This window comes from Pungitius pungitius, chromosome 2 (assembly GCF_949316345.1).
Source record: "Pungitius pungitius chromosome 2, fPunPun2.1, whole genome shotgun sequence".
Lineage (NCBI taxonomy): Eukaryota > Metazoa > Chordata > Actinopteri > Perciformes > Gasterosteidae > Pungitius > Pungitius pungitius.
The window spans coordinates 22,090,941-22,114,576 of NC_084901.1; the positions used below are offsets into that span (position 1 = coordinate 22,090,941).

Below are 23,636 nucleotides of genomic sequence, written 5' to 3' on the forward strand. Positions count from 1 at the left end.
GAGATTGAGTCCAGGACCTTCTTTATTATTAAATAACATGAGACAGTTTTGGCTTTTAAAACATTCTTACAAGTTAAATCTATATTGTGCAATTCAAAGTGTTTCTATTCATTGTAGGTTCACAGTGAACTTGTGAATTAGTGTGCAATGCATAATTATACTTAACGTGAACGCACGTGGGAAACAGGTCATGTGTGCGTGGCCGTAGCCAGTGATCCTTCTTAGAAGCCATGCATTACTCTTTTAACAAACGTATCGGCAGGGGGAAACAGTCTGAAAATAGCACAAGTGGCAGCTATCAGAACAACATCATACATATTATTACCAACAGTCAGTACTTATCTTTAACTTGTTATAGATGAACATACCGTACCACATTAATGCACCGGCTCACAATGACAGGTAAAGTCCTACTCCAAAACTATTATTCAAAGTTATTCACGTTCTTCTTTCTCAGCCATTTGATTGTTAAGAGGTTCTTCAAATTGTTGATAATACGTCAATAATTACCTGAAAGTGTTAGACACATTGTAGAATGACTGAATAATACCAATGAATGAATAGTAGTTTTTAATAAAAGACATAAAAGAAAAAAAGAATAAACACAATGGGTGACAGGAGACAGCGTTAAAGACCTTTTGTAGGCAGCGTCAGGTCGACACGTGGCACAGGAGAGGAGAAAGGAAAGGAAGACTTGGTGATGGAGCGGAAGAGAGTGGAGAACAGCACGGCGCGCACGTTCAGAGGGCGAGGCCAAGATGAGATGAATCATTTAAGGAAATAAGACAGCTGAAAACTATGACTGAACGCTGATGATTGAGTCCCAGTGAAGAGCATGAGACACAGATGAGAGACAAGACTGTTCTGTTTGAATTGAAAGAGCTGCAGGAGGTTTAATTCCCAAAGTAATTCAAGTCGACTACTCAGAGAGACAGAAGTGGACCAAAAGAGAGAGAAAGAAGCAGGACAAAAAAAACTTTCTCATTTCCAGAAGCTGATTAGTGGCTGGAGGAAGAGTCCCACTGTTCCCAAAACACAAACTGTCACAAAAACCCACAGGAAGATCCTGTCGATGACCATGGCCACATACTTCCAGTCGTCTTCCACCTGAGGAAAGATAGGACATATTTGTGTGTGTATAAGTTTATATCCAGAATATATATATAACATATCCACGGCTTACAAATGCATATGCAATAGCACATTTTTCTCCCAAAAATGTTCCCAGCAACCTTTGCATAATGGCAATGGTGCAATGTGAAGTCACTGTGTAACCCTATAGCTGAATGGCTGCAGGATGTGTGTGTGTGTGTGTGTTTTTATGTGAGTTTCTGCGTAAAAGAGGCTGTGAGATCCGGCACAGTTGGCCACCATGGCTACTGGTGGGCTGGTTTTGTATAGTGTGCGTACGTGCTTGTTGATAGTATAGAGTAGCTTTTGATCATTCAGGTGTGGACAATGAGATAATGGCTGCACTGACCATAATGCCATTGTTTGCTATTCTGCATGCATATCATAGAAATATCCCAGCTGTGTTACAAAAAGGTGGAGCTGAAGTAACAAAGGTATCAGGGCCATCCAGAGGGTGCAGGAGGCGCACACAAAGCCCTCCATCTGCAACTAACATGCAGCTTTCCTCTACCTTTATAGCTCAGGGTAAATGGCTTTAAACACCTTTTAGGCAGCATAGACTATTCACACTCTGCAAAGATAGACGGCATACGGCATTGCTTTGTTGTTGCATGGTTTTGTTTATTTGTGTTCTGTGTACCTTGTGGGGACTTAATTTGTGCACACCAATCTGGGGACAAAACTCCCCATAAGGGGACCATATATTAGGATATTAAGTTAGATTTAAAGATCGGGGTTGGGTTCTTAATCTGACCATCTTCTGCTCACAAAATGGTCATTGGGAGGGCAGCGGCAGAGCTGAGTACAAATACATGGGTGTATTGTTAAGTTAATGTGTTGCAAAGATGTAATGTTATGGTGTGTACCACAATATTTTAGTCAGCTGCAACTTTGTGTCTTGAAACCGACTTGAAACATAACTTGTTATCACCCACAGTGTGCATTGAAGCAGCAAAGTAACACTGCATCCGGGTGCAACTGTGAGACACGACAACATAATGAGAAAATATATACAAATTATTATTTTTATCTGCTCCCATTTCACACCACCGGCTACAATACAGGCTAAAATGTTGTTACACAAGCCATGGAAAGTGCGATCGCGCTAATGCGCCACACTTTTCTGTTTTCATCACCTTTAAATCAAAATGTGACAACACTGACAATGTTGACTCAACTGACAGGATATATTACTGCACAATTAGTAGTAAGTATCATTGTTTCGTTATAAAGACAACACAAAGGTTTTCCTGTGTACCTCTTTGGCTTTGTTGCGAGTCCTCATGTTCTCTGCGATGTACCTCACGCTCTCTATGGCTTGCTTGATCTCTGGCGACACCACGGAGAAGGCAACCACAGCGTTGACAGGCGAAGGGACATTCAACGGCCGAGGCGCCTTGGGCAACTCTGACTCCTGAGGTCCCTGGGTTGGGGGGGCCTGTTGGGAGGGATGAGGAGGAGGAGGAGGAGGAGGAGGAGGGGGGGGAGGGGGAGGTGGCAGCATCGAGGGTGGGACAGGAGTCGGTACCTCTTTGCCTCTGTAGGGGCACCTCCGGTTCATGTCCCGGTTCCTCTCACCATACTCCACACAGTTCATGGAGCCCCCAGCTGAGGCAGCCGCAGCTCCTCCTCCTCCTCCTGCCGGCCCGGCCTCCAGTGGTGCGCACGCTACACCCCCAGTTATACCCCCAATGCTTACGCTTCCTGAGCCACTTCCTGTGCCACTGCCTCCTCCTATGCTGTTCTTTCTCTTCCTGATTCCCGCGCTCTTCCGTCCCCTTCCGGCCACTCCCGTCACACCGCCAGGGGAGGAGCAGCCCTGGTCGATTGGCCGCCTCATCAGCATCACCCTGGGCAGCACCCCAAGGAACACAGACCTCACCCACTCCGGCATAGTGTGAGTCATGGGGGTGCGGTAGTGCACGTTGAGCACGAAGACAGTGATGACGATGCTGAGGGTGACGAAAATCATGGTGAAGAGGAGGTACTCGCCGATCAGGGGGATGACGAGCGACGTCGACGGGATGGTCTCAGTTATGACCAGCAGGAACACGGTGAGAGAGAGGAGCACGGAGATACACAGGGTGACCTTCTCGCCGCAGTCAGACGGCAGGTAGAAGACCAGGACTGTGAGGAAGGAGATGAGGAGGCAGGGGATGATGAGGTTGATGGTGTAGAAGAGGGGCAGGCGGCGGATGTAGAAGGAGTAGGTGATGTCCGGGTAGATCTCTTCGCAGCAGTTGTACTTAATGTCATGTTTATATCCCGGTGCGTCAATGATCTCCCACTCTCCACTTTCCCAGAAGTCTTTCAGGTTCACCTGGTGAAATCAAATGAGGAGTGAATATTGTGATGAAAATATGTACGTTTTTGTGTGTGAATACTACGAGCAATTCTGTTTAAAGAGTGAAAAGCAGTGAATAGTTTCAATGTTTGTGGCCCCTGGTAAATTGTCACACCTCACTAAATGGTTTCTGGCATAAAAGTGAAGGATTTTATTAGATGTTTGTGTCTGAAGAGACGATATGAGCACAAAAAAAAGTTTTCAGTGTTCATCAGTGTTGAAACCTTCCTGCTCAATAAGTTCCCATTATAGATACAATATGTTGCCATTTAACCATGCCATGTAGAATAACATCGTATCACTGCTACATGGCATGGCCTGGATCTTCTCCCAGAGAAGCCCCCCCCCACACCCTCTGACCTTTGAGCCAATCAGCACCAGGTCAATCTTGGCCTTGTCATACGTCCAGGAGCCAAACTTCATGGAGCAGTTCTGGTAGTCGAAGGGAAAGTAGGTGATATCCATCGGGCAGGAGGATTTGAAAATAGCCGGAGGAATCCAGGTGATGGTGCCATCGAACCTCAGCAGGGCCTTGGTCTTGTCTTCCACAAGGAAGTCACCTACAGCACTTTGATAGACGTACACTTTGGTGAAAGGCCATTTAACACAAAACATGGACGGCATAAAGGAATGGCGTGGTAAATTCTGAAATGCATGGAGGACTAAATCTTCATATATTTCAACATATTAGGAAAACTAAACGTGTGGCTCTCCTTTAGCATTATAACACAAACTTACTTGTTGTACAAAACAATGTCCGGCCTCCAAATTTTGTTGGAAGGGACCCTTATAAACTCAATCCCATCGTACTCAACAGGGGCCCATTTCAGTTTGTAGTCGTTCCAGACCTGAAAGACGGACAGAACTTAACTTAATATATATAATGTGTCCTCAGTAATAGGGTTATATGAAAGATAAAACTCACTCACATGCCTCAGCCACAGATTAGTTTCCATTATCTGATTCACCTCATCCTGTTGGGACAAAAAATAGCAAAGTAGTACTAAGAGAAAAGGATGCTTCTACAAAACATATGATTCTGTTGTTTAGAGATGTTCATTCGTTTACCACTTTGACAAGTTGGGACATGGAGACCTCAAACTCCACTGTGACTGGATCAGACACATTCTCCACTGGTCGGATGAACTGGTTGTACCTCCTGAACAACCTCCGAAATAATCTGTCCTCTCCCTTGGAAGAGAAACAGCCTGATAAGGAGAAAGAGGAGAAAATAGAGTCACATTGACATTAACATTCTCTCCAAAACAACTTCAGCAATTTTTGTCATTGTTCTCACTTACACTGGAGACTAATCAATCTCCGTGGCTGTGGATATAAGGAAATGAACCTGGATGTCTAAATACATGTTTTGGTAACTGTTGAATCAATCTTAGCTCTGAATGTGAGTGACGGCTAGGAGAGAGCATAGTGTGTTTGGAGATGTGCTTCTATTCCATTCATGCCATCTTTTCTATTTCTATAACTCCTGATCCTCTGCCTTGGCTTTCATTCCCTGAACAGCGTCCTCCGTTAACATTTTCTTCACGGCAACTGGGAAGTTATTGTATGGCTTTGGATTTAAAACTAGCTTTTTGTTGAAGCCAAAGCCAATCACATGGCAGCCTCCAAATGGCGTACATATTATTCAACATGTTACCAAAACGCCAAGCTGCGTGAACAATTTCATATCACAGTAAATGTGTGCTTCTCCAAAAGGCCAAATAGGTCACAAGCCATATCAACACAAATAGCCACATACCCTGAACAGGTTTGCTTCTTTGGCAACAACTAAATAAAACATGTCCCTTTAATGGGACACATTGTGTTTGTGCAAGTCAGTTACCTCCCAACAAACCAGACGTTTACACAAACGCTACTTACTATAAATCATCTTGAAAGATGTCATATCTTGGTCATTTGTACATCAAATCTTGTGTATTTGTAAAATGTTTCAGACTCCCTTGATTGGAAGTTAAACTTTGAGACTGTTTATTATTAGATGACTTAAGGGGCTTTAGTATTGGACCTATCTTCCATTACAATAAGGCACTATACTGTACATGTTCATATGCCTTGAATAAAAGTCATTTCAGTAGGGGGTAACTTTCATTAAACATCTTTTCTTCAAAGATCCTTTATGTTGGAATAAATATTTACGTAATATGCGGTTTAGTACAATAAAGTCATAAAGCAGTTTGTCCATGCATTGCCATTGGGAGTACACACAGATGAATATCTTGCAGACGTTTCATATTGCAGTCTGTCTGGTTTCTTGTTTTGGGAGACTTGTAATAGCTCACAATGAAAAAATCAGATGTGCCAGGGCCTGGGAAATAAAAATGTAATTGAGGTTTATTCCTGTTATTTGAGTGACAATCTGAATCTGAAGCATGCCAGGACAATATAACACACTTCCGAAGCTTTTAACAAGAATTTTAATTTAACCTCACAGGGGACACAGTTCAGGGGGAGACTCAAATACACTTACATCTGATGCCCATAAAAACAACCAACTCAGTTGTCATTTCGGACACATGAGTTATAATATGCAATGAACTTGTCTATCCCCATACATTACACATGCAGTCATAATATGTACCAGAGGTGTGGACTCGAGTCATGTGACTTGGACTCGAGTCAGACTCGAGTCATGAATTTGATGACTTGAGACTCGACTCGACAAAACGTACAAAGACTTGCAACTCGACTTGGACTTGAACACCGATGACTCGTGACTTGACTTGGACTCGAGCCTTTTGACTCGAGAAGACTTGCTACTTCCCATGAAAACTGGGGGAAAACATTTTCACACCACCGCGCCGCTCTGTTTATCTGCATCTGTCGAAAAAATGTGCGCCACCTGTATGCAGAGAGCGCGCGCTGCCTGAACAACATCCAATCACTGCAGTCCATTTGACCGTATCAACGAGACAGCTCGTTCATGGTTACAAAAATCGGGATTTTTGAACCCGGATTCAGACTCCGATGGAAATCCTCGCCAACATTATGTCAACGTCCGTTTTAAAGTAGTGTAATGAGCAGAGTTAAAGTTATTAGTTAATCAGTTATGCAGATGTTGCATGTGTTCACGTTATGCTCTGTTACCAGCTGTAGTTACGCGAGACAACCCGAGTTTTGGGGGGCCGTGTATGCGGAAGTGTTCGTTCGGCGTGGTGCCGGCCAACAGTGACCGAAGTTGAGTTGTTTTATATAAATAAATGCAGCGGAGTTGCAAGCCAGTCATCGCCTCCTTATTTACGCTGCAGCATTGGGGTGAGCGTTACAGTACTATAACACAGTCACAGTCGATCCACCATTACCCTTCCCTTCGTAGTCTAGGTCTGTGAGGCAGCGCACCATCACCCAGGGTTCCCCGTCCCCACTATAATAAAATGACTCGAGATGACTCGAAACTAAAATGGTACGACTTGTGACTCGACTTGAGACTTGTTGGCTTTGACTTGTGACTCGACTTGGGACTTGCTTCGTCTTTGACTCGACTTGACTCGGGACTCGAGGGCAATGACTTGAGACTTGCTTGTGACTTGCCTAACAGTGACTTGTTCCCACCTCTGATATGTACCCCTTCCTGCCCTAAAGTTCAGCATACTAATCATCAAGTTGAATGTGAGAATCAGTTCACTCAGCTTCATCCCATCATGTTTATTCCCATGGACATTTTCTACTGCATAGCTTTCATCAAATCACTGGGACCGCCACTCCGATGAAGCCCACGTAGCGAGAACCAATGCTGAGAGTGTGTCATTTTCACCACAGCATTGTCCCAAGTTCACTACCTAAAAATAGGTCCGAACCTGTCAGATCTAGTTATCTGTGGCCAAGTTTTTTTGCTTCACTGATTTGAAAGTCTCAACAACCTTTGTGAGGTCACTGGCGTATGTGAGTTGAGTCTTGAAGCTTAATGAGAGGGCTTCTCTCCTGAGACACGTGTCATTTCAGCTCATGGTACCTGCATTGAAAACGGCCCGCCGCTCCCTGGTTGGCTGCACTCACAGAAAGTTGTTTAAGCCTCTAATTGGGTTAGGGGAAACCAGGACAATTATAATCAGCCAATTAACTGGACCTTTGTTCACTGTGACAAAAAAAATGAAGGCAATATTTTTTTTTTCTCTCCTGGCAAGTTCTCTCTTCTAGTGCCCTTCTTTGCTCCGCCACGGAGGATCTCCGACTTAATTTAAAGGAAGTTAATTACAACCTCTGCCCTAACACCACACATAATTATGCACGCACACACCGCCCGCTGCACTCTGGTTCTTAATGTAAGGATCTCATTTGTGTGGCAAGAGAGAATTTACGACTTTGCCCGTGAAAGTGATGGGACAGTGAGCGAGTTAAAGTTAAAATCCGGAGTACAAGTAATTCCAACTGATCCAGCTGTGGAATTATATATATCACATAATGTGTTCTTAAAGCTTTGATATATTACATTGCAATTACGTTAATTATAGCTCAGTCACATGTTTGCCAACAAGCACAGTCAACACAAAAAAATGAAACATTATTCTGTCAATTCAGTTTTTTTCTCTGAACCTGTATAAAGGTGCAAAGAAAAAGCGAATCCGAGCATTATGTTCAATAGCCCACCGTGACCTTTAGCCTTAAGCTGACCCCTTTGAAAACAAACAACTAGCCACACTATCCTATAAGTAGGCTGCTACAAAGGTTATTCATAGCATTCACGTCTGAATCTAAAATGAGACGCTAACAACCTGAAAAATGTAAATCACCCTTTACAGGTGATGTTATATAGAAACTGTGTGTCCACTTCAGAAGAATGCGATTGTATCACAACCAGCACACACTCACATCGCAGGGCGCACACAGCCAACATTAGCAACACACGCATATTTTGCCAAAAAACGAGAAAAAAAACAGTGGAAGCGTCAGGCAGAACAATATGTGTCAGTAAAGTGGCCATGTCGCCTGTCCATGAGCCAACACGCTTGGTACGGCAGCCACTGAGAGTCTCAAACGCAATTAAGACATGGAATGTGGAGGGACAGGTGTCCTTAGGGACCACACAAACTATATGACATCACAAACACATCTCTGCACTGCTGCAGAGACAGCAGCAACGGCGACAACCCCTTCTTCCAGCCAACGTAAAGCAAAAATAATAATACACAAGTCCCTCAATAGCGCCCCGACCCCGGCTTTTTTTTTCATAAATAATAGACAGTGTCTAACACAAGACTAAGAGTCCACAGCCTTGCAGGCGGATCGGGGAGGCTGCTCCTGGGCACAGCGGTGCTTTCCAGCTAATAAAGTTCAACGTACTAACAACCTTGCTGCGGTACAAGAGAAAAGGCCAGAATATCACCAAAGGCTTTGGGAGACAACATCTGGGGATCATAAACCAAAATGTCAATCCATCTCATAGTAGTTTGCATACTTGAATCGGCGCCAAAGCGGTGCAACAACTGACATCGCTATCTAGAGCATCGCAGCTACCTAGCTCGCTAAAAGCTGCTAATCATTGTAAACCGACAGCTGTTTGCCTCCGCTGATGAAAATGACATAATGTCAGCTTGAAACTTGTGTTTCACTCTAACAGGAATCCAGTCTTTCTGTCCCCTGGTTTAGTGACGGAGTAACAAAATAATGGGGTTTTACTCAGTCATGCATTTCACCCTTGAATAACCACATTGATTTAGAATTAGCAAACCAAACACTTGGTCTGTCCCCGTCTCTCGTGTCTGCAGGAGCCCGACACTTCAGAAGGAGCCGTGCCCTCTGGGGGCTCTTTGATCACGCGTGTGTTTAACAGGATGAGCCCGGCAACGAGTGCTGGACAATCTGAAGGAACTAATTACCCTGCAATATTACCCTGCTGACAGTGCGTGTGTGTGTGTGTGTGTGCATGGAAGAGAGATACAATGAGTTAGAGAGAAACATCACAGAGAATATATAGAGAAGTGACAGCTAGAGGAGCTGAGAAGAGCGAGATGGCGTGTCTTTGCTCTCCAGGGTTTTCGATGCCCTGATGGTGACACGCTGAGTGACGCACAAGAGGCTCCGTGGTTACTACTGCATGCAGCAATATTTTCACTCATTCATGAAATTCAATGGATCCTCGTCTCCATCGTTTGTCCTCTGAATGTCTTATAAGACAGTACTTACATTTTCATAAATAAAATAGAACGATTCTCCGAATGTAAATATGTTACAATGGGAGAAAAGCATATTCAAGTACCCCAATGCTGTGATATGTTAAGTTTGAAAGAGACATCACTCTTCACTCTTATTATTCTATGTGTGTTTCACAGACAGCAAAGGCAGGGGATTCCTTTGCAGCAGATAGACACAAAGGTATGTGACAGATTCAACAACGTGTTTGCATGTGACTGATTATCAGCCCTAGCAGGTGGGATTACCATGTGTTTAATTATAAAAATAGCTGCAGATTCTCAGGCTCCGTCTGCAGCAGCAACACATATCTACTATGTTTTGCCCTCATTTTAAATCACTGTGAATAGGTCACAACGCAATAAGTAACTCAGGTGTCATGAGATTAACTGCACATAAGACTTTGCAAAATGTAAATACTCTTCTAAAGGTGCAAGTGACACTGCAATGATTTATTTAATCGGCTCACTTCCTTCTCGAGGAGCCAGCGAGAACCAGAAAGTAGCTTTCCAACACATTCGTGGAAGATGAACAGCTGCCTGACGGGAATGAGTTGTGATAAGAATTAACCAGCTAATCCTCACACCGACCCTCACCTCCAGCCTCAAACACTGAGTAGTGGGAGAGAAATGAGATAATGGACACAGAGAGACAAATTACTTGCTCGCTGTGGCTATTCTTCAGGGCACAGTGAAGAGCGAAGGCAGCAGAAGCTTTTCAGTGTCAAGCATTTCCTCTGCCAGTCAAGATAAAGATGCCCAACAGCGTCTTGTGTCTGGAGAAGAAGCAGGACATAATGGAGAGACAAGGCCCGTATTGATCTCAACATTTTTCGGGATCCAGTAATGGGAAGACAATTTTTAAAGAAATGATCCTAGGCCGTGCTATTTGCTATTTGCTATGACCCAGGTGTGGGTATGCTTTGTCACTTTGAGAAATACAGGAGTGCCCTTCAGTCTGGGCTTTAACGCTCAGAAAGTGGACAACATGCAAAGCAAGGCGTGGATGGCGCTGGGCTTATTTCAAGCCTCAGACTTCATTACTGGGATCTCGATCATCAAACTAAAAAAAAAGGACAAATGCAGAGAAGCAAAATAAAGAAACGTTGAGCAAAAACCAACATTCGATGAAACTTATAAGGAATGCATGAGGGATGACTATTATTTGCAGCATCCTTGTGTTGGCTTGTGTGGTGTGATAGCAGCTGAACAGATACACACTTTAAAGGACCCATGGACAAAAATATCAGTTAAAAACAATCAAATCAATCAATTTCCAATAATCAAAGGAAAAAATTCGGAACTTTTCCTGTCCATCTGAGGCCTCTTTTGCTTAGCGGCATCTCCTTTCTCCTTGTCGCTCCCTCCATCCCCAACATGACTCAGTTCATCGCCTGCACCAAAGACCAAGATGTCCCAGACGAATCACTGAGCGGGGCTGTCTGGAGGAGGAGTTCTGTGCTTTTGTGTGAAAGTGTGTGTGATGTTGGTTGGTGGTTCAAGCCTATCCATGGAGGGGGGGGCAGAATAAGTCCTCTGCATGTGCTGGTTACACCGAGTGTGCGGGAGGGCGGCTCAGTGGCAATAATCACACCGCAATCGCGTAGAGAGGATCCTCGAGGCGCTGCACGGTCCTTAAGTCACACGCAGAGGCAGCATGCACATACTTACTGATTGCCTGTCAGACCTTAATGCAACTGTGTTGCTTCTGGGGGAAAAACTACAGAGTCATTCTTAGGTTTCTAATATTTAAGTCTGGCAGAGGAGCAAATGTGCTTGATGATGCTGCGATGCAAGCAGAGAAGTGCATACAGGCAGATGAAGGCCCCAAGGGTTTAATGTAGATCATGTTGAATGCTGGTAAAACAAAGAACACTTCATTTTTGGGATACACAACGATCTTGAATGAAAAGCTTTAGTGGTAAAGACTTTTCTCTTTACTGGTGTATTTCTTTTCTAATTGATGAATTAATCATTTCCAGCACAGCGATGCAGTATGTTCTCTTTTTGGCAAAACTGGTTTAAAAAGGCCCATCTTCTTTACACTGTCACCATTCAAGCCTGACACATAATGCGGATCAGAACAATATAATGCAGGCATAGCTGGACAAATCTCTCAGCTATTTCTGCTGCAGATGATGAATGCTGCAGGGAAATGCATCATGCACTCACCAATTTTAATCACTCAATCTCAGACCTTTGCTTTTCCTGTAATACGCTGATGAACACAGCAACCGTGTTACACAAGCTGTGCCTTTAATTGTCCCTACCCGTCTATTTAAGGAACAGATCCCCCATAAATTCGGTCCAAGTAACTCCAGCCACATCCGACCGAAATGCCACAATCCCATGCTTTGCAGGAATCGGCTTTTACATGGAAAAATCCCCCTATCCTTGATGGCAAGAGACAATCCCCTCTGTAGCCCACTTATCAGACCTTCACTGGGAGTGTGTGTGTGTGTGCATCAATGTGTGTTTTCAGTCACTTATCTGCATCCACAGCCCCTGTACAAAAGCTGCCCTATGTGGCGAGTGGAACTCTGTGGGTGTGGAGCGCCTTTTTGGCCCGCTCGACACCGATGACACCGGCAACGCCACCCGGGGAATTTCACCCCGAGAATGGGATCGTACTATAATTAATTTAAATGCAGAAAGCACACAGGTTCGATTTATGCGTGAAGCCAGAGACGTAGTTCCGTTATAAAAATAATTTTATTTACTACAATTACTAAAACATCAAATATAAAATACCATTTAAAATACCCGACCTACTAAATATGGAAAATAGGTACTGAGGCCTTACCGGTGGAGGGACAGGGCCAACGGGGTGTGGGGTCTCAGGGAAGGATCACCCCAATCACACGTGCACACACAAACACACACTACAGCAAGCAAAACTCAAATTAAACCAAACGGGGGTAAACACAGCACACGCGAGGGAGACACCACCACCTGGGACACCGACACCACCACCTTCGGCACTCAGCAACTATGGAAGAGAGCATGCAGTTATTGGGAGGGAAAGTAAATCAATAAACCAAAAAATAAACAAAAACTACTTCAAGGCAAATCTAGGCAGCAAAGGTGTCTTAAATGGCTGCCTAGAGCCTACCAACCAGTTATGACAATAGACAATATAATCAACAAAATTAGTCTTTTCATTAGAACGTAGACAAAAGAAATATAAACCAAAATCACTTAAATCATAGTTTAACAAATAAACCCATAAACATAACAAACTCCATATACATAGTAGCAAAACACAGGCGACCCAAAAAGAAGGCAAACTATCATTCTGGTCGCAATCAGACAGCCCTGCCCGACACTTTGAGCGACAAATCCGGGCGCTTCAACTACAAGTTGTAGTTGGAATCAAATAAAACGGAGACAAAACAGCAGCGTGGCAGGGAAGGGAGGGGTTGGTGCAGATACCAGCGCACGGCGAAGCAATTTTACGACCCTGGTGTGCACAAAACCAAATTTACTGTTTTAGATTTCAAAACATAAACACTACAGCGCCACTGGTATACATACATACCAGTCAGGGAGTGTCGCACACGTACACCTGCCGCCCTCATACAGCTACACACAGCCTACAATAAAACGGCAGATTACTTAACAACTCATTAAAATACATGAGAGGAGAAAGGTTTGTCCGACCTACCAGCGGCACCGCTCAACCCGATTCCATTAAAGGAAAGCCTGGGTTGGTGACAGGGAGACACTGCAAAGGGACAATACACTCTAATGGTCATCCCAACGCAACCAAGGCCAAAGTAAAAGAGCAATTAAGCACACTACATTACCTGTTGCACAACCGTGAGCGCGCCGCGAACGCGAGAGGACCCAGAGCGGAATGTACCTCCAGCAACAAAGAGTAACGGGTCAAGATGTCAAACCCCCCGCCTATATAGCATGCAGTGACTTCATGATTGGTCCAAAGAGAATGAAGTGATTGAAACCACCTGCGACCAGTCAATCTGCTACAATCTACCCCAACTTTTGGATCGTCGCCCCGACGATCGAGCAAACCCAACAATTCTCTAATCCCATGGTCTAAAGAGGGCAGAGACAGAATTAACCAGCGGGTCCGGCCGGTGTACTGCACCGCCTGCCGGTAACCCCACGGCCCTCGGGAGGCGATTGATGTTAGAATGGTGGCCTGCTGTTGACCGGGCTGTCCGACGGACTGCAACTTCACTGGTATCTGAATGGATGGTTGGGGAGGCTGCGTTCGCAGTGCTGGGAACCCTGACAAGGTCCAAAACCGGGTATACTGGGTTGGTTTGAGTCTGTTCTACCAAGGGAGGCTCTTCCCGGAGGACCAGCAGATCCCCGTCACCAAAGTATTCCTCCTCTGATTTGGAATGATCTAAGGAGGGTGACAGGACGGCAGCAGGGCCACCAGAAGGGTCTAGCCCGACAGCAGCCTTCAGCAGGGCACGATTAACATGCCGGGACTTAGTCGGATTGTCTACAGGCGCTATGGTGTACACTGCCCCACCCTCGGCTGGTGCCCTCAGAACTCTGTATGACACAGGCTCATACAGATCCTGGATCTTATGACGACCTCGTGTACTGAGGTTCCGCAACCACACCAGCTGGCCTACATCCAGAGGGTGGTCTCGAACGTGCTGGTCATAGTTCCTTTTACGACGCTCTGCCGCACACCTTAACCTTTCCCCAGCTCCCTCAAAAGCAATCCGTAAGCGTGTCTGGTGTTCCTGGATCCACTCATGGGTACTGCCACACAGAGGATCTTTTACTCTACCTAGCAGGAAATCAACCGGGAGCCTGGGCTCCTGCCCAAACATCAACAGAAAAGGGGACTCCCCAGTGGCCTGATGAGGGGTGGTGTTATAGGAATACAGCACCTGTGGCAAACAGGAACTCCAGTCACGTTTCCGGGACACCGGAAAAGTGCGCAACAAGTTGTGCAAGGTTCGATTAAAGCGTTCACACTGACCATTACCACTCGGATGGTATGGAGTGGTACGAGACTTCTCAATGCCGTAGAGCCTACAGAGCTGCTGGATCAGAGAACTCTCAAAGTTGCGGCCCTGGTCCGAGTGTATACGAGCAGGAACACCAAACTTTGAGAACCATTCTGTCACCAAAACCTGAGCCACAGTGGAAGCTCTTTGGTCACGGGTGGGGACAGCAAGCGTATACTTGCTAAATACATCAGTCATTACGAGGACATTTTCCAACCCGTTATGAGTCTGTTCTAACACTGTAAAATCCATAGCTACAATCTCATTTGGCCGTGAAGCCAGCAAATGCCCCATGAAGCTGCGGGCAGCTGGCTGGGTGTCCTTAGCCACTTGGCACCTCTCGCAGGCCCGACACCATTCTGCGGCTGCAGAGGACATACCTGGCCAGTAACACCGCCGTCGCAAAAGCTCTGATGTTCTTTCCACACCCTGATGACCATGGTCTTGGTGAACCTTGGTCAACACTTCTTCCCTTAAGGAAGCTGGCAGAATTAGCTGGGACACTGCCTCCAGGCCATCAGGGCGGAAGGCCTGGCGGTACAAGACCCCATCCCTTTCCATCAACCGGTCCCATTGGCGCAGCAATGCCAAGGCAGGCTGTGAGACCGTCTTTCGCTCCTCACCATTGGGGCGATTGCCTCTCCGCCAGAAGACCAGAGCCTCTTTAATGACGGGATCTGCCTGTTGCAAAACACTGAGATCTGCAGGTGTATATTCTGGCAAGGCAGCAATGGCCGATTGAACTGCTTCAACTTGGTTCACTTGGGCATGCTGTAAGGAATCTGGGAGTACTGTACCAGGGACCGCGGCCTCTAGTTCTCGTCTGCTAGGCTGGTGTTGGCGGGACAGAGCGTCGGCATTTCCATTACTCCTCCCTGATCGATATTTGATGTCAAAATCGAAGGAGGCTAGCTGTGCTGCCCAACGTTGTTCGGTGGCACCGAGCTTTGCCGAAGACAAGTGGCTAAGCGGGTTGTTGTCTGTGAAGACAACACATTTATGGCCTAGTAGGTACTCCCTAAATTTCTCGGTCATAGCCCACTTGAGTGCCAAAAACTCTAGCTTCATGGAGCTGTAGTTTTGCATATTGCGCTCAGTGGGCCTCAGACCTCGGCTGGCATAAGCCACTGGTCTAACCTTGCCTGATTGCTCCTGGGAGAGCACTGCCCCAAGTCCCCCATAGCTTGCATCAATCTCAAGAATGAATGGCAAAGAGAAGTCTGCATAAGCAAGCACAGGTGCTGTGACAAGTTTGATCTTAAGTGCATCAAAATTACACTGGCACTGCTCCGTCCAATGTCCCCTCACAGAGAGCTCTGCTCTTTTCCTTGACTTTGTGCCTCCTAGTTCTGCAACCAGCTTATGCAGCGGGGCCGCCAACTTGGCAAACCCCTCCACAAAGCGGCGATAGTAACTGGCAAAACCAAGGAACGACCGCAACTCTGGGATGGTGGTAGGTGGGGGCCAGTTTGCCACCACCTGCACTTTACTGGGATCTGTGGAGACACCTTTGTCCGAAATGACATGACCCAAGTAGCGCACCTCCTGTTGGAAAAATGCACATTTGCTTAGCTTTGCCTTCAGGCCTTGCTGCTGAAGCCTCTTCAGCACTACACCCAACCTCTCCAGATGCTGTTCCACTGTGGAAGAGAAAACCACAATGTCGTCAAGGTACAAAAGCAATGACTGGCACTGCTGATCTCCAAATATACGCTGCATCAACCTCTGAAAGGTGCCTGGGGCGTTGCAAAGCCCAAACGGCATACGATTCCACTCGAAGAGGCCGAATGGGGTGCAAAATGCAGTTTTGGATCGATCCGCCTCAGAAACAGGGACCTGGTTATAGCCACTGGCCAGATCCAAAGTGGAAAACCAGCGGGCACCCGTCAAGGCATCCAGGGACTCGTCAATACGAGGAAGGGGAAAAGCATCTTTCCTCGTTTTGTTGTTCAGTTGCCTGTAATCGACACACATACGTAAGCTCCCATCCTTTTTCTTTACCAACACAATGGGACTGGCATAGGGGCTGCTGCTCTCCCTTATTACCTGTGCCTCCAAGAGTTGGTTGATGTGGTCCTTAACCAGCTCATACTCTGAAGGAGGGATGCGCCTATGGCGTTGCCGAACAGGGACATCGTCCAAAAGAGGGATGTCGTGAGCAATCAGGTTTGTACAACCCAGGTCACCATCATGGGTGGCGAAGACAGGGGTATAGTCCTGTAAGAAGGACCGAACCTGGCTCTGCTCTTCAGCGGGCAGTGAGGACAAGTCCATGGCCTCAATCTGGTCATGCACTCCAGGAGAAACAGCTTGAGACCTCACCGTGGCAACCACCGATGGCACTTCGGTGACCCCTGCAGGCAAACTGACAACATTGACCTTATCCAGGGTGCCCACAACAGTGCGAGGGTACAGGATCACATCGATGGCCCCAACATTCACAATGGGTATGGAAGCAGTGCCCCCGACCACCTGAACCAGGGCCGGGGAAGCTAGCAGTCCAGCAGGCAAACCAGAGTCCAAAGGCTCGAACAGTACAGTACAACCGGAATACTGCTCTGAACAGGTTGCAGCGATGGTCTTCATCGTGCCACCAGGAATGCGGCAGGACTTCCTACCCCGAACCTTCACCTTGCCTGAAACATCCTGGGGAGACTGCTCGCTAGCCTGGTGACACCGTTGAAATGCCTTCACGACAGGCTCCGGAGCCCTAGATACAGAGGGAAGGTTGAATAAGGCAAAACCATGTTGACTGAAGAGCTCTCTGTAGCACCTACGGATAATATTCATTCCCAACACACCTGGGACGTGAAGTGACATATCACCGGGAGGGTCTTTAACCACCAGTACACCACACCCTGCTATTGACTTACCACAGAGTTTAACATCCAATTCCAGGTAGCCAATATAAGGGATAGCTAGCCCATTTGCTGCTCGGAGCTGTAGCCAGTGGCAAGATTGGAGTTTCTCTCTACCCCACGGCTTAAACTGCTGGAGGAAAAAGCGCTCTGTAATTGTAGACACCATGGATCCAGTGTCCACCAAGCACGGAATATCAACCCCTCCCATAGTCACGTCCAGATGTGGACAAGAGGAAATCAATTTAGGAACTTCCTCCAAAACACTTGGGATAACCTCCGAGCCAGTGGCTGCCCCCTCCGCATTGTGACTCTGCAATACGGCGGGCGCTAGTTTTCCGAAAGGTGACGCAATTGCCTACTTGACTGTTGGTGAGCAGACAGAACAGGCTCAGTGTGAGGTGGGGCACGTATCCCCTCACACTCCCTAGCAAAGTGACCTGGTTGCTGACAACGCCGACATATAACAGGGCCCTTATAAGGTGGACGATTGCGTGGCTGTGAGCTTTGTAGGAGAGCAATGCTTTGAGTAAGCTGGTTTAACTGCTCTTGCTGCAGCTTCAACATTTCTCTCATCTCACTCAGATCAGACGCTTGCGAAGTATTCAAACCCTGAGGACCACACTGTACTCCAAACTGCATGCCCAAGGCGGAGGGGACGGAATGACTTCGGCCCCTAGCACCCCCAGGCAAACCCTCACGCTCCCACCGGATGGCCTCGCCCCTGACCTCAAGTAGAACCATAGTAGGCTTCCGGCGCACCAACTGTTTTAGCTCACGGCGGAGAGCACCTTCAAACACGTGCTCTACAAACTGGTCGCGCAACAATACTTCAGAATTTGGCATGCCATTAGGGGCACTCTGTTTCACGGCTGCCATAAGACTCATTAGGGCAAGGGAAAACTCTTGCAGTGTCTCTCCGTCCTGCTGCCGTCTAGAAAAGAAAGCTTCCTGGAGGGCTACGTATGACTCATAACAACCATACAACTCCTGTAATGCCTCTATAATTTTGGTTGGGTCACCTCGCTCTGTACTAGGCCGATGCTTTATTTCTTCGCGTGCTTCCCCCTCCAAATGGTCAAACAAGAAAAAGGCCTGATCGGCAACAGACAGATGGCGCGCCCTCATGCAGGCCTGCACCTCATCAAGCCACTCTGTGAGCCCTATACCTGATCTACCCCGAAACGTGGGACATTTTCTATCTCGAGGTACAACAATCAGTCGCTCAGTTACGGGGGCATTAACTGTGGGAATCGTAGGGGCCGCAGAACTGGGACCAGGAGTATTGACATTCTGCTCCTGGCGCATCCTCTCATTATCCGCTCGTAACTGTGCAACTAAATCTCTCAACTCCTGTAACTCCTCGCCCATAACGAAGCCCTACTGATACAATGGGGCCGAACAGGAAATTAACAGCAATTCGTCGAGAGCCACAGAAGTGGGAAGAAGCCAGCTGCTGTTTTGTCTCAAAAATAAATAAAACACAAGAAAACAAGGTTAAACACAGTAACCCACAATACAATAGTTACACTATCCAAATACAGTAAAACAGGTACAAACGTCTATGGCTTTCAAAAGTGCATATCCTGCCAGCAACGCCAGATTGTGGCGAGTGGAACTCTGTGGGTGTGGAGCGCCTTTTTGGCCCGCTCGACACCGATGACACCGGCAACGCCACCCGGGGAATTTCACCCCGAGAATGGGATCGTACTATAATTAATTTAAATGCAGAAAGCACACAGGTTCGATTTATGCGTGAAGCCAGAGACGTAGTTCCGTTATAAAAATAATTTTATTTACTACAATTACTAAAACATCAAATATAAAATACCATTTAAAATACCCGACCTACTAAATATGGAAAATAGGTACTGAGGCCTTACCGGTGGAGGGACAGGGCCAACGGGGTGTGGGGTCTCAGGGAAGGATCACCCCAATCACACGTGCACACACAAACACACACTACAGCAAGCAAAACTCAAATTAAACCAAACGGGGGAAAACACAGCACACGCGAGGGAGACACCACCACCTGGGACACCGACACCACCACCTTCGGCACTCAGCAACTATGGAAGAGAGCATGCAGTTATTGGGAGGGAAAGTAAATCAATAAACCAAAAAATAAACAAAAACTACTTCAAGGCAAATCTAGGCAGCAAAGGTGTCTTAAATGGCTGCCTAGAGCCTACCAACCAGTTATGACAATAGACAATATAATCAACAAAATTAGTCTTTTCATTAGAACGTAGACAAAAGAAATATAAACCAAAATCACTTAAATCATAGTTTAACAAATAAACCCATAAACATAACAAACTCCATATACATAGTAGCAAAACACAGGCGACCCAAAAAGAAGGCAAACTATCATTCTGGTCGCAATCAGACAGCCCTGCCCGACACTTTGAGCGACAAATCCGGGCGCTTCAACTACAAGTTGTAGTTGGAATCAAATAAAACGGAGACAAAACAGCAGCGTGGCAGGGAAGGGAGGGGTTGGTGCAGATACCAGCGCACGGCGAAGCAATTTTACGACCCTGGTGTGCACAAAACCAAATTTACTGTTTTAGATTTCAAAACATAAAACACTACAGCGCCACTGGTATACATACATACCAGTCAGGGAGTGTCGCACACGTACACCTGCCGCCCTCATACAGCTACACACAGCCTACAATAAAACGGCAGATTACTTAACAACTCATTAAAATACATGAGAGGAGAAAGGTTTGTCCGACCTACCAGCGGCACCGCTCAACCCGATTCCATTAAAGGAAAGCCTGGGTTGGTGACAGGGAGACACTGCAAAGGGACAATACACTCTAATGGTCATCCCAACGCAACCAAGGCCAAAGTAAAAGAGCAATTAAGCACACTACATTACCTGTTGCACAACCGTGAGCGCGCCGCGAACGCGAGAGGACCCAGAGCGGAATGTACCTCCAGCAACAAAGAGTAACGGGTCAAGATGTCAAACCCCCCGCCTATATAGCATGCAGTGACTTCATGATTGGTCCAAAGAGAATGAAGTGATTGAAACCACCTGCGACCAGTCAATCTGCTACACCTACAACCAATGAGGGACTGAGGGACGGATGGAAGAGAGCACAGGTGAAAGAGATTAGAGGATGGAAAAAGGTGAAGGTAAAATTCTTCCATTCTTCTGGAGCTTTCCCTCCACACAGCAGAGTCAACCGCCTCTAACACGCGAGGACAAAGTGGATTTCCTCTAGCTTGAGAATAATCGGTTCCACCGTGGGGAGTATTGACCCTGTCATCCCTTCACAGCAACGCTTTCTTGCTCCTTTTGAAATGTCGCCCAGTTCAAGGGCGAAGCGACAAAGCTTGTTGGCTGCAGGGAATCTCTCCAGCTGAAGAGAACGACAGAGACAGTGAGAGAGTAAATCCCACGTGTCACATGGAGACACATCCCTTCCACTTGACTCCAAGTCTGCATCGTGTTACAGGATGTGCGGAGCTAGTGTCGCTCACGTCAACTGCAGCCCCGACGACACAAAGCCACTTAGTGCTGCTGCCGCGTCTGGGACAAATTCACTGATGCACACTGGGCTTAAAGGTCAAAAATAAAGGTTTCATACAGCATATTGGGGGTTCAACTTATAGAGCCAGAACAATTACAACTCCCAAAATGTGTTCAACCCAAAATCTATCAGTCACAGGAGAAATCTGAGCAATATGAGCAATACCCATATCAGCTGATTAAAAAAAAGAGAGATACACCCTTCCTGCAAAGCAAAAACAGTAACTATACATTTGGGTAAAAATGAACACACTTTCCTTTAACAGGGTGTAACGTTGCAAGCAGCACTAATGGGATCCAAGCAATCACCCTGTCCGATGCAGTGTGAAAGCTAGCAGGTGTGAAAGCTAAAGTTAACAACAACACATAATTAACCCATTGTTTAGCATCTGTAAAAACTATTATTCTAACGGACTGAGAATGAACAATGAACTCAGCTAAACTCCAAACTGGCTTAGCAAAGAGTGAGCATGCATCTGCAACCCATAATTTTACCCTTGTGGAATTAATACATCATTTAGCTATTTTGACACTTTTAAGTAGTATAGTGTTACTGTAAGTTGATTTGATTCATTTATTATATATACATTAAGAAAAACATCCAGCAAAATATGCTCAATTGCTATAGATCTTTCAAAAAATTCTATATTCTGAAAAACTATTTGAAAGGGTCAATTAAGGTTATATTTGTTAGTAGAAGTAGTTCGATCTCTGCCTTTGTGGGGCAGATCTAAAGCAACAGAAATCCTCAGCAAAAGACTGACTGACAGGTGTCAAAGCAGAGGGCCAACAGAGAAACCCATGCTGCCAAATAATATAATATATAACACTTCTTAAAGGAAATTATTTCATCCTTCACATAGGCCCATTTTTTTCCTACTTGTAAAGTTGCTATCCCAAGAAAAAGGCCAGGCTTAGTCTTCGTGGATGTAAACATGAATTTCCTGATTAAAATAACTTTTTAGATACATGTAAATGCATCAAAACATTCACATCTTCTGGCTCCCGAGAGCCACTCAACAACACGACAACGTAAACCTCTGTTTTAGAGACTGGAGAGTGACAGCCTGAACAGGAGATGGGCAAAGACATAACATGCGTGGAGGGAATTTGGAACGAACAGGAGAGAAAGAAATGGGTCACACAGAGAGCAAAACAAAACACAGACAACCTGACTGAGCGATGTAGCCTGATGTAATGTCATCAACTGCAGTCATTAAATCAAACCACAAAGGAAATGTGAGTGTAGCACTTAAAACTCTTCTGCAGCATCAGGATCTATAAGTGCTAATGTCCATCGAAGGTTACCGACAACCATTGGCGTGCCTTTAATCAGGAATCTGAACCACTACAGTTCCGTGGAATCTATCCTGTGCCTAACCTTGACCTCTGCCCCCCCACGTCCGGAGGACACGAGCCCAACATTGACAGTCATTAAGCTGCAGCAGAAACGTATGACATCCTTGCGCCGGCTTGCCTTGTGCACGGATGGCTGCTTCATGGAGGCTCCGGGCGATGAGGTATCATTTAAAATGAGACATGTCAAGCCCAGAGATCATCATCTCCCACGGACACTGAACCCTGAGCTCCTCTCTCCACCACAACAGTGACTCTGCAAGTTTACACAGAGGTTATTATTCACATGCACGTGCAGCTTGTTAAAAGTGAGCACAAATACTCAGAACATGGTGCCTCCCTTCCCTCTACATTAGATGGAGCAGCGAGCAGGATGCGCAGATGGAAACGGGAGGGGTGTGTGTGTGTGGGGGGGGGGGGGGGTGTATTCACGCGCTCCTCGGCAAACCCCGAAAAATCACGTTTTAACTGTTTTCGCATAAATTGCCAGTTGCCGTAATAAAACGTGTTTGTGTTAGAACTCGTGCTATTTAGCTTAACGCGTTTTGCCGTCTGAAAACCAAAAAGTGGTTGGGCTTTTCCCGGATCTTCACCCACCCAGAAGCGCACACGGGAGGTAGCCCCACCTAAGGGTGGTGGGTGACTCAACGCCACTTAAAAGTACGATCTCAACTAAGACAACAGACCTCGCATCGTCGTTAACTCGTTCTTATTATCAAAGTAGTGAGTGAAATGCTACTCTTTGGGGCCAGCACGGCACCGACCCGGGGCGCGCCGCGTCTTACCGTGCGCTGCGAGGAGCACCAGCAGGAGGACGTCTGTTACTTTCACGGAGAAATTCATCGAGACGTCGGCGCCTGACGATGCTTCGCGTGAATAAAAACGACGCCGCCGATGACCGAAGCGTTGTCAGTAACCCGCTGCAGACGTCTGTGAAGCCTTACGATCCGGGCAACATGTCCCTCTGCGCTCCCGACCGTGGAGAGGTTGGACCCGCCGCGCGCTGCACCGGTTATGAGCAACTTCTGCACGTTCCATCTTCCTCCCCCCTCTGCCCCCACGTCCCGCTCACACACCCACTCACCCGAGGTCCAAACGCGGCCACCTGACTCACATTGACTCACAGGTGAGACGTTTGGGACACCGAAACGGGCTTTATGGCAAAAAGAATTCCAAGAGTTCCAACTGGAGAAAAATAATTGTTTACTTGAGTATTTATTCTCATATTGAGCTTTACTTTGAATAGGTGCACGTGTGTACTGT

At 46.4% G+C, this 23,636-nt stretch overlaps 2 protein-coding genes across 2 annotated transcripts; both read right to left on the bottom strand.

The window, feature by feature from the left end:
* Positions 1-407: 407 nt before the first annotated feature.
* LOC119211603 (neuronal acetylcholine receptor subunit alpha-3-like) lies at positions 408-23,454 on the bottom strand. The gene is made up of 7 exons (XM_037462635.2): positions 23,159-23,454; positions 4,544-4,683; positions 4,405-4,449; positions 4,214-4,323; positions 3,836-4,043; positions 2,390-3,451; positions 408-1,107 (listed from the first exon to the last, which is right to left on the bottom strand). Exons 1-7 carry the CDS (start codon positions 23,214-23,216, stop codon positions 982-984), a joined length of 1,749 nt encoding a protein of 582 aa, XP_037318532.2. The 5' UTR covers positions 23,217-23,454; the 3' UTR covers positions 408-981.
* On the bottom strand, positions 17,640-20,533 carry LOC134121324 (uncharacterized). The gene is made up of 3 exons (XM_062560609.1): positions 20,361-20,533; positions 20,219-20,278; positions 17,640-19,542 (listed from the first exon to the last, which is right to left on the bottom strand). Exon 3 carries the CDS (start codon positions 18,842-18,844, stop codon positions 17,804-17,806), a length of 1,041 nt encoding a protein of 346 aa, XP_062416593.1. The 5' UTR covers positions 18,845-19,542; positions 20,219-20,278; positions 20,361-20,533; the 3' UTR covers positions 17,640-17,803.
* Positions 23,455-23,636: the final 182 nt, after the last annotated feature.